This window comes from Saccostrea cucullata, unplaced genomic scaffold (genome assembly GCF_032062105.1).
Source record: "Saccostrea cucullata isolate Sc308-1 unplaced genomic scaffold, CSIRO_AGI_Scuc_v1 ctg530, whole genome shotgun sequence".
In the NCBI taxonomy this organism is placed as follows: domain Eukaryota; kingdom Metazoa; phylum Mollusca; class Bivalvia; order Ostreida; family Ostreidae; genus Saccostrea; species Saccostrea cuccullata.
The window spans coordinates 210,891-223,267 of NW_026934319.1; the positions used below are offsets into that span (position 1 = coordinate 210,891).

The window sequence follows — 12,377 nt, forward strand, 5'->3', positions numbered from 1 at the left end:
TCTCATTAAAACAAAAGTAACTGGCTCTGTGAGTATACGACAATTAAGACAGTATTTATAAAATACGAACAAATATTTGATTATTCAAAGATAGATTTTATCAAAATCGAAAATCCTATGTATAGAGCAGCCCGGTCCTCCGGGCTGTTTCTGCCCTCGATGATAAAATATAAAATGTACCATTTAAACAGATCCATCTTGAATGGCGGTGTTTGAGTATCGATAATCAACTACACCCAAGGGAAATTTACATATATATATAAAACTTCTTGTGTCTGATTTTATGATGCATTTTCTTTCGAAAAGATTTAATTAAAAATAAAAGCGCGATGGCTTCCGCTTTCTCCTACAACATTATAAAATCAACATTATTTGTATTTTTATCATACATTGATCCTATGTCCATGCTCACACTAACATCACGTCTTTTCTTCAAAACTACAATGGAGATTGACAACAAAATCAGCAATGTTGGGTTTCTAAGCCATATGACTGCTGATTCTCTGTTAGTGTGCGCGATGAGGTGTTACGACAACTGCAAGTGCGTTGGATACAACAAGGAAAAGAACCAGTGTCGTCTGCATTCCCAGATCCATTGCTTTGACAATTTCACTGCAGACATTACTGAAGAAAGATGGGAATATTTTTGTGAAAGAGGTAAGAAGCATATCAAATGAGTAATTCAATGAAAGTCAATATAGAAAAAAAATGTTTGATCAGTAAAGACAGGTGGGAACCATATGATGTTTTTCTTCAGCGGTGTGGGGTTTTTTTTTATTTTAGAAGATGCAAATTTTTACAAACCTTTCAACACTTCTGCTCATCTTATCTGAATTTATTTAAGTACAATGTATATATTTTCAATCTTACATTTATATAAAAGTTTTCCATATCATTACACTGCCACCACCAACTTTTTTAACGTCCTGGAGGGAGTTATCTGTCTAACATTCATAACAAAGCATTAGCACTCTTAAACTTATAAGAGGCTTTCTGATAAACATTCTGGACTAGTAGCTAAACCAAAATGTTCAGTGGTGATGCTGTGGTCATACTCTTTTGATCTGAGATCTTTGAAGTCGATATTAGGGGTGTTATGGGGTCGAAACAATGGCATGAATAATCTTCTTGCAATAATACGTCGTCAACTGAAAATGGTCTTGTTAGATGATCTGTGCAGTTCAGGGATAGCTAATGCTTTAGATGACGTCATTGTGTTACATTCATCAGGGACGTAGCAACGGGGGGGCGGGGGGGGGGGCTGGCCACCCACCCACCCCCCATTTTTACCCAACATTACCTTTAGTAAATGTTCATTGAAAGGATGTTTGCCCCCCCCCCCCCCCCACTTTTTACCATAGTATAGGGATATTAGGGATTGTAGGGGAAAAATTGGAAGTGATAGTAAGTAGGCTTTGAAGAAGTTGGCCACTATCCCCACCCCCCCCCCCCCTCCACGAAATAGGATTTTCGAGTTTGGACAACTTTTTTTGTCTTTCTTCCTTTTTTTTTTTTTTTTTGCTTGTCAACTTTTTCAGGTAAGGCCATTCCAAGTTTTTTCTCTGTTTAGCGTCCACCCATCTTTCAAAAACTAGCTAGCTATTCACAAAAAAAAAACACACACACACACGTAAAAAAAATAAAACATAATTATATTTTATATTAATAAGAATGAATTTATTCAAAAATGTGATTTCATTTATCTATTTTCAAAAGGAAAGTTATCTGCTTCAGCAAATCAAGGTATTAAATACTGATACTATTCCAATAATGAAATATTATACAAATATTTAGAGATATTGCCGGAAATAATAAATTTTGACCTGAATAATTAATTTTCGGACTCCTGATTCTGTTTGTTTTTTCTGACATGGGGTGTCAAAAACCAAGGCGCTAGCGGACGCTAAACATAGAAAAAACTTGGAATGGCCTAAGTAAAAAAAATTTTCTCTGGTTGGCCGCCCACTTTCAAAAACGATGCTACGTGCCTGTTCATGCTATTAACGTAAATCTCTGAAGTGATGTGCTGCTGATGTCACACGCAGTCTACCGTATTTTTTGCGAACATTAGGTTTTCGTTGTCAATGGTTTACGTTTTATAGGTAAGATATGGCGCTGTGCTTAACATTAAAATCTCTTGCAATTGTAGATTGTGGTACCCCTGCTTTCAGTCGTCAATTTTCCTTTTCCTGTGCAACATTCAGATGCAGCATTTTTAGAAAGCGTCAATTTTTAGATAAAATCGAGAACCCCCGCTTTTGATAACCCCTTTGTACCTGAAGGAATTGCATCAGAAACCAACAATTGAAAATTGAGATAAAAATTTTATGGGGGGATTTTGTAAAATCAGGCCTTTTTGTCTGTGAGACTTGCAGAATACCTGAAAAGTTTATAATTGCATTTAAAAATTCTCGCATTTCACTCAAGCGCAACATATCTATCTAAAAAAGAGTATGACATTTTTCAGGGCATTGTTCCTACTACGTGTATGTGTTTCTTTTTTTTTGATGAGTTTAATATTATTGATATTTTACCTTGCTTATTATCAGTCTTCATTGCTTCATTGTACCTTATATAGAAGGGAAATATCATTTTTTGGATTATTAGCGATATGTTTATCTATATAATATTTTTTATTTCACTCAATCACTAGGTTGTTGTGCTGGAACATCAACTATCCACTTCTTGGATGCGTACGTTCCATCAGATACAAATTTGTATATCGCGAATACAACCGAAAGTCGTGTCGGGGAAACCACAAATTATACTTGTCCACCTAAGACAGTAAGTGTGGGTCGGAATCAAATAACATGTTTGGAAACCGGAAAATGGTCAACCGCAATGTGTGAAGGTATATATTTTATTTTATCGTTTGTAAATCAATTTTGCATGAAATAAAAAATAGAAATTAGAACACTTTTTGATTTTTAGAGTGCACAGAGGCCGATGACCCAAAACAAATCAATTATAGAGGTAAAAAGAACGTGACTACAACTAAGAAAACTTGCCAGCGCTGGGACGCCAGAACTCCCCATATTCCTAATAATTATAACTTTCCTGGTAATGATGTGAGTATAAGTTAAAAAAATAGTATCTTTTTTCTTTTAAAATGTCCTGGTGCCAGTTTCACAAAGCTGTCTTATGACTAAGATCTGTCTTAAGACCGAATATTTGTCATCTCCCTCGGGAGATGACACATTAAGATCGTATGCCGGAAGTGAAGTCCTAGTGTAAGCCTCCATTAATCTTTCGGGAGTCCTCGATGTTTTACAGAGTTCCAAGTAGCCTGTAAACTGGTTTTCTTTTAGAAGAACTAGCTTAGGAGTGTGTGATCTACTTTCGGTTTAGGCCTATTTGAAAGCCAAGGAAAATTTGGAAAAGAAGTACGATGCTTATAAATATCTATAGTTTCGGTGTGTGGTATATATATTGATCCTCAATACTATGCCTTATTAAATTGGTAAGCCACACAAGGAGAATTGACAATGACGTGATTTCGAAGGGAAAACTGGTTCTCGCACAATAGAACAAGCTTACAATTAGATTCTGCAAAAAATGAACGAAGAGTGGTCAACTCTAATTTTATGTTAATTTTTTAGTCTGTAATTGGATTTATTAAATTAATTCCTGTCAAACTTTAATGATTAGCTGCTTTTAAATGAATGATAAGTATTGTTGATAATTCCGGCCCCGTGGGGATCCGGGTTAGAATAGGTCTTCAGTACCCCCTTGCTTGTCGTAAAAGGCGACTAAATGGGGCGGTCCTTCGGATGAGACCGTATAAACCGAGGCTCCGTGTCACAGCAGGTGTGGCACGATAAAGATCCCTCCCTACTCAGTGGCCCTGAGTGCCGAGCATAGGCCCAAATTTGCAGCCCTTCACCGGCAATGGTGACGTCTCCATATCAGTGAAATATTCTGGAGAGGGACGTTAAACAGTATACAATCAATCAATCCGTATTGTGTTAAGAAAATATAGTTCAAGGTAAGTAAATTGTAAACACCCAGAAGCACAAATACCGCTAGAATGAAATTTCACCAAAAATCGCCTTGGGTGCTCTCGCAGACGTCCATGCTTTCCATATATATACTGCGGCCAAAAGAAACTGCGTACTTTACTGTGGATTTTGCTGAGTGAGTCATTTGGGAACTTCAGGTGTAATAATCCATATATTCATTGCATTAAAATATCCCCCTTTCTGTTTTATTTCTTTGACATTATTGATACCAAAGAGATGACATTTCAGGCTTTCTGGAAAGCCAAACTTGTAACTTTCTTAAGATTGCACCATAGTTGTTTCACAAAACTGTCATATCTTATGATAATCTTAAGATTTATCAAAATCTTAAAACAACTAGATACATGCTTTTTAAAGTCTAAAGTGAAACTGGCGACAATATAAAAAATATATTTTGGCTTAAAATTGAAGGATATTTAAAGAAAAACGGTTTTTAGAGATAATACAATCCTTCGGACTATTTCAGGCAAGACGGACCAATGCCCCCCCCCCCCCCCCCCCCCCCCCCTCGCGCAAAAAATTATTTGCAAATAAACAATTGATAGAAAATGATAAAATGTAGTACCTACTTTATGTTTTTCCACTTTATTCATTTAAATGCATATTTTCTTTGCTTGTGTCCGCTCCCAACTGAAACTGCACCCCACAATGCTTCTTAATGATCTTTAATCTCTTGAAGAGTGGTATAAAAAATGGTTGTTAAAATTTAATCCCTCTAAAACTAAGGTTGTATTTTTTAACACAAGAAAAAACAAAGAATTTACAAAACTCCTTTTCCAGGATAGCCAATTAGAATATGTTCAAACTCATAAGCATCTAGGGGTAACTTTTTCATACAACTTCAGTTGGTCATCTCATATTGAAATCTTGCTGTCTAATGCATACAAGAAATTAGGTCTTTTGAAAAAACTTAAGTTTAAAATAAATCGAAAAAGCCTTTCACTTATGTATACTTCATTTATCCGTCCCCAACTTGAGTATGCTTCAGTTGCATGGGGTGGTTGTCTATCCATCGATTCTGAAAAATTAAGAGAAATTGCAACTACACGCAGCTCGGATTGTTACTGGACTAATGAAAGAAAAAGTGAGCTAGCTCACATACCCCACGCTCCCCCAAAACTTGACGGTGATACACATAATGAAAGGCACAGCTAGTGCACTTTAAATACATAGTATAGATCAAAAAGGGCAATAATTGCAAAAAATTTTCACATCAAAATGTCTTGCATATGAGGACATTTAAATGTGGAATGAAGTTTCTAGATAAATAATGGAATCAAAATTTCTTGGCATTATACAAATCCAAACATTAATTTGAAGTGGTTGGGGGGGGGGGGGGGAGAAATTTTCTTGAATAATAGGCAAAACTCTTTGGGATAAAATAATGGAATATGTCCTAAATATCTGCATAGGTTGAAGAAACTATGTACAACAGTTTAAGAGAGGAGTGGTGCTGACGAACTGTTCATCTGTATATTCAAAATATGGCCAAAAAGTCTAAGTTGGAAAGTGTGGAAATTCCCGGAAAAATAAAGGAATCGGAATTTCCTGGTAATATGCACATCTACATATTGTGTCCTAAATATCTGCGAAGTTTAACGAAATTCTGTGCAGTGGTTTATGAGGAGTTGCGCTGACAAACTGTTCATCTCTATATAAAAGGTATGGCCAAAAACCTAAGTTTTTAGTGCGGGAAGTCCCGGAAAAAATAAAGGAATCGGAATTTCCTGGTAATATGCACATCTACATATTGTGTCCTAAATATCTGCAAAGTTTGACGAAATTTTGTGCAGTGGTTTATGAGGAGTTGCGCTGACAAACTGTTTATCTCTATATAAAAGGTATGGCCAAAAACCTAAGTATTTAGTGCGGAAAGTCCCAGAAAAAATAATGGAATCGGAATTTCCTGGTAAAATGCATATCTACACATTGTGTCCTAAATAACTGCAAAGTTTGACGAAATTCTGTGCAGCAGTTTATGAGGAGTTGCGCTGACAATCTGTTCACCTCTATATTCAAGGTATGGCCAAATGCCTAAGTTAAAAAGTGCGGAAATTCCCAGAAAAAATAATGGAATCGGAATTTCCTGGTAATATGCACATCTACACATCGTGTCCTAAATAACTGCAAAGTTTGACGAAATTCTGTGCAGCGGTTTATGAGGAGTTGCGCTGACAAACTGTTCATCTCTATATTCAAGGTAATGCCAAATGCCTAAGTTAAAAAGTGCGGAAATTCCTGGAACAAATAAAGGAATCGGAATTTCCTGGTAATATGCATATCTACACATTATGTCCTAAATACCTGCAAAGTTTGATGAAATTCTGTGCAGCGGTTTATGAGGAGTTGCGCTGACAAAAAAAGAGGACTGACTGACGGACTGACTGACTGACGGACGGGTCAAAAACATTATACCTCCCGCAACTAGTTGCGTGGGGTATAACTATGATTGCCTCTAGAGACTCATTGTATTTTGAAACAGGCTGGGAACCACTCAGCGACAGACGCAAGATCCAAAGATTAAATACCATGTACAAAATTCACAATGATTTAGTACCAGAGTACCTATCTGAGATTATACCTGATATGCGATGTAATGCTTCTGCATATACAACAAGAAACTCACAAAATTATAGTATACCTGTATGTAAATTGCAAACTTACAAATCATCATTTGTACCAACTGTAATAAATGAGTGGAATTCCTTACCGCTAAATACCAGACTTTCGAGCTCTTTGTCTGTTTTCAAAAGTAAAATTAAACAAAAAATAACTGAAGCTCCGCCATATCTTAATTTTGGTAAAAGACGCAACAATATACTGCATACACGGCTTCGGCACAATTGCGTGCTAAACGCTGATCTTTATAGATGTAATATGATATCTAGTCCACTATGTTCAAGGTAGAAAATACACATCATTATTTTTTCTCGTGCCCTAACTACAACGAGGCCAGGAAAGAGTTTTTCGATAAGTTCTTGAGATTTATTAAAGTCCATATTGTTGACATTCAGACTTTACTCTGGGGGGATACATTACTCAGTATTGCTGAAAATGAATATCTGTTTTCTATTGTACATTCTTATATTCAGCATTCTGGTAGATTTAACTGATTGTACTCATTTTTTAAAACTATTTGTATAAACAACTAGGGCTAATTGTAACGGGAACCGTTACAGATGTTCCCCAAACGCTCCCCAACTCCCTTTTGGTGCCATATTCCATGTAAGCCTCATTACATAAGACAAACTCTTCGTACTTTAGTCTTTAACAACGTTTTTCCAGAAGTATTATAAGTATATTTCAATTTTAGCATTGCACGCGTGCGCATGTGAATGCATGTGCGTAATGACCATATCATCTTGTCTACACTTTCAATGTATTAAAATATACACAATATTTAAGCATTTATTCCAAAAATATTTTTAAAAAAACGCTCATTTGAGTGTATTTTAATTTTTCTCATTTCACGTGCACGCACGTGCATGCATGTGCATAATGACCATACTATCGTGTAGGAATCTATTATGTCGATCTATGTTCTAAATCCCATTCTGTTTGGTTGAAAATCAAGGAAGTTATAACCATTTAAAGTTTAAGCCAATCAGATTGCAGCGCACGTGCAAGCACGTGATTTGATGAAAAATATTATGTATCATATTGTAGGATATCTTAATGCATGACTTTGTTTAAAATATCAAAGCATTTCGTCTAAAAACAAAAAAGATATTAAGATTTCTGTTTCAACCAATCAGAGCAAAGTACTCGTGCAAACACGTGCTTGCATGTGCATACTGACCATGCCCTCTTGTAGGAGTCTATTATGTCTGTCTATGTTCTAAATCCCAGTCTGTTTGGTTGAAAAACAAGGGAGTTATAGCCATTTAAAGTTTTAGCCAATCAGATTGCAGCGCACGTGCATGCGCGTGTTTTCATGAGAATTGCGATATATCATATTGTAGGACATCCTAAAGTATGCCCATGTCTTAAATTTCACAGCATTTCGTCGAAAAACAGAAAAGATATTGAGATATTCGTTTCAGCCAATCAGAGCGAAGCGCACGTGAATGCGCGTGAGTACGTGCTAATTTGACAGTGTCAAATTATCTACACTATTAATATATCATTATATAATGAGTTTCAAATCAATTCATTGAAAAATGTAAAAGTTATAGCTATATTAAGTATATAAGTCATTTCACTAATATCACGCGCACGCACGTGCACGCGTATGCGCGCAAAATGACCTTCGTTCAGCACACCTACACTACACACCTATTAACCCTAAAAAGGTTTTAGCTCAGTTGGGTGAACAGTTTCTGAGAACACTCGCGGACAAAAAAGTACCGGAGAAGAAATAAGAAGAAAAAAGAATAATAATAATAAGAAACAGAGTAAAAACAATATGTTCCCAAACTCCGTTTGGGGAACATAATAATGTAGCAGTCTATATATACCGGTATGTCCACAATGAGAGTTAATTTAATTTACTTGTAATTTATTTTGTACAAACTGTTGAACATTTCTAATTCATCCTGTTAAAATATCTCATGTAGGGAGAGGGCGATTTAAGTTTTTAGAACTTGTGCCCAATCCCATTGTATATACGTATTTAGTGCAATAAAATATGTTCAAACTCAAACTCAATGCTTCTTAAGAACATGTACATGTAATGTGTAATGTGTATGAAAATCATGCTGTAACATTAGATGCTGTATGCGCATGCTATTTTTTCATTCTTTCTTAAAGGTATTGATATTATAAGATTTTGATTGGAAATTTTTTTTCGTTTCCATTTCTTCATCTGTTAGCATTGTTATTTTATTGCAGCAGTTGAAGCATTTTAAAGACACCTTCATCGAATTTTATGAGTAAACTTTGAACACGATTATTTTGTGTTTCAAAAGGATTCATTGCTATAGTCATTTATCAATTTGTAAAGGTTAAGATACTATACATTGTAGTAGCTTTAATTTAAAAAAAACATTTTCGTAAAACAAGCAATTTGTCAGTAAATACTATTTTCTGAGCAAGAAGACATTTAAAAAAAATTATTCAGTTTTTTTATAGTGATGAAATTAATTCAAAGAACGTGGGCGCTTTTGATGGGCATTCGGCAGGAATCTGGGCGTACTTGAAAAGTGAAAATTTTATCGACATGTCACATGAAATTTTAACATTTTTTTATTTATCGGGTTCCTGTGCAACAGGAAAGGAAAATATTTTCCTGAAATTGAGCTCTGATTAGCTAAAAAATAACTTGAAAATTGGCCAGATCAGACATTTGGTACAAAAAGGTACATTTTTAAACCCGACCCCAAACACACACAAACACGCCCTAATTAGATTAAATGTTTTTTTTTAATTTCCGAGGGTATATCTGCAAAATTAAGGAAAGGCATGCAACTAAACTTCGTGCAAACATATTTTTATCAAAAATCCCTGTGAAATTGAAGAACGAATCGAAATTCGTCTTAAATTTTTTTATAATTAAGATAGTTTGGTGTAACAGTAGTGACAAATCTTATGATTGTCATAAGTCAAATCTTAAGATGATGGTAAGATCTTTCTTAGGATAAATCTTACGATGGTTTTGTGAAACCCAGTTCTAATCTATAAATTGAAAGTGAATTTTTGCACCTTGCGCATGTAAGAGATGTGACTACAAAATGCAAATGTTAAAGGCACTTAAAATAAGTTCTTACCTACACTTGTGTTAGATTTTGATACAAAAAATATATAAAAGAAGTAAGGTGTCTTGATTATTGACGCTGCAAAATTATCATTATATTGAATATAATAGCAATTTTTAAGACATCTATAATGCACAGGATGACAATAATGTCATTTTGCTTAAATTAAAGCTTATAAAAAGTTCTTCCATCGCAAATATGAACAACTGCAGTTTATAAATGTTAAATGTTCTATTTTTCTCTTCAGTGAATTGAAAATAGTTAATTACAAATTTGCAACAAAATTTTGCCATGTCAATCTTGCAGCTCATATTTATAATTTTAATAAGTTTTCCTTCTTCGTGTGTAAATTCTTATACCATTCTTTCTCCTTAAAGTAATTAACTAAGTTGTACCAAGAAATCGGTGGAACGGACCCCCCCCCCCCCCTTTTGAGGAAGATTGAAAAGTTAGTCTTACATGAATACACAAACAATAAGGATTGCCCCTTTTATATTAAAAAAAAATCACAATTGTGAATCTGCCCATCTCCTTAGTTAATATAAAAATATGAGGATTTACTTACAGCTCATATAAATCTCGTCTGAACGCATAGCAAATTAACTTTTACTTACGGAGTTAATTTACTTATATGTAAATTTGCACACATGAGTAAATTTTCGTCGTATAAATGGGGTATAAGTAGGAAAATTACTGTAGGAATCATAGTGAACCTTATTTACATGTATTTATAAATGTATTTCTTTGTAGGAAAACTAATGCATTATGCATCAATCCTAGTGGTCGTAATTAATTGATAAATGCGTTTCTTTGTAGGAGAATTACTATGGGAATCCTAATGATCGTATTGAATTGATAAATGTGTCTCCTTGTAAGAGAACTAATTTAGGAACCCTGGTGTTCTTAATTAACTGATCATTGGCTTTCTTTGTAGGAGAACTACTGTAGGAACCCTGATGATCATTCCGGATCTTGGTGCTACACCACTGACCCTAACACGAGATGGGAGGACTGTGATGTACCAAGATGTTAAATACCTAGAAGACTTTTTCAACCCTAAAAGTACCCTTTGTAAAACTTTTATGGTTTATTTAGGCACCCTGTCCTTGACGGTAACATGAACAAGCGTAGATAAAAGACTATTGTTAATCCCTGTTGAGATTCTGCTAGGCTAGATATTTGGACTGACGCCGTCGCAGAATCCCTGGACGACTACTAATAATTCATGTCTGGAGATTAAGTCCCAACTTCGGTCGACTATAGCAAGAATTATTCACCTTGACCACACTGCCGTTCGCTTCAATTAAGTCATTTAGTTGTTTATTTGACTCTCTGTCACTATTATTTCTACATAGCTTATCGTTTAGGAAACAACGTACAAGAAATAAAAAGATAATAAAAACAACAGATGACTGAATCTTAATACTTGTTTCTTAAGATAAATGTACATTTATGATATAAGTTCTTACAACAAGAAATACATGGCGGGTTGCAGTGAATGTCCATCAAATCTCTTCTTTTTTCATCACTAGAAAACGAGGACCGTTCAAACATTTCGCGGACTCTGCTATTGTTTACTCTTCTAGGCGTCATATAGTTATGAAATTTCAAAGAAATATCAGGCACGTAGTATCCGGGGGGGCCAGGGGGGGGCCTGCCCCCCCCCCCACTTTTTCTCCCAACATTACCTTTACTATAGAAAGTGTCTATTGTAAAGGTGGTTGGCCCCCCCACTTGTTACCATAGTATATACATTGCAAGAAAATGTAGGAGAAAATTGGAAGTGAAAGGAAGTTTGCCTTGAAAAAAGTTGGCCACTACCCCCCCCCCCCACCACACACCCCCCCCCCCCCCCCCCCCCCCCCCCCCCCCCCCCCCCCCCCCCCCACGAAATAGGATTTTCGAGTTTGGGTAATTTGCAATTTTCTTTAAATTTTTTTTTTTTTTTTTTTTTTTTTTTGCTTGTCAACTTTTTCAGGTAAGAAAAAAAAATTTTTCTCAGGTTGGCCCCCCCACTTTCAAAAACGATGCTACGTGCCTGAATATGTATCTCAAAGATTCCAATACATTTTGGGCAAAATTTCTGTATTTCAAAAATATTTCTTCTAAAATTATCGCTGTGTTGATATCGCTAATGGAGAGGTAGGGAGCACGACAAAAAATTTGAAACAAAATTATTTAATAAACTTATTAATTTTCTATAATTCCCGATAATTTTCGACAATTTTCTCAAATTTATCTTTATATTGTTCTATTATTATGTTTTAGGATTTCTGAGGTAATATTTCAAGTTCTAGCAGAAATATAGTGATTTTTCTCCGATGCAATTAATGTCTGTGAAAATGACGTTTCCTGACGGAGCACCACCTTTTTGTTGAATTATGTGTAATGCTCGAGATATTGCCAACATAGAGCCAGAATATGTATTATAAAACATGTAGTAAACTAGGATATTCGTGACATTTGTCTACAAATAGCAAATTGGAATTTTAGACCGTTAGACCTCTATAAATAGGCTACATGTATACTGGAGGACAGGAAGTAGACTATCGACAAAAACTTGATTCGGACTGTAAAGAACGTAATTAATTAAGAGTGACCAATGTCACACTATATCTCATAAATACCTGTGCAGTTTTTGATTTTAAAATAAAAAAAGAATAAT

The 12,377-nt window shown here is 35.2% G+C and overlaps 1 protein-coding gene across 1 annotated transcript; it reads left to right on the top strand.

Moving 5' to 3' along the window:
- Positions 1–329: 329 nt before the first annotated feature.
- Positions 330–10,805, top strand: LOC134240476 (hepatocyte growth factor-like). Its single transcript, XM_062722559.1, has 4 exons — positions 330–657; positions 2,654–2,851; positions 2,932–3,068; positions 10,647–10,805. The coding sequence occupies exons 1-4, from the start codon at positions 330–332 to the stop codon at positions 10,743–10,745; spliced, it is 762 nt and encodes a 253-aa protein (XP_062578543.1). The 3' UTR covers positions 10,746–10,805.
- Positions 10,806–12,377: the final 1,572 nt, after the last annotated feature.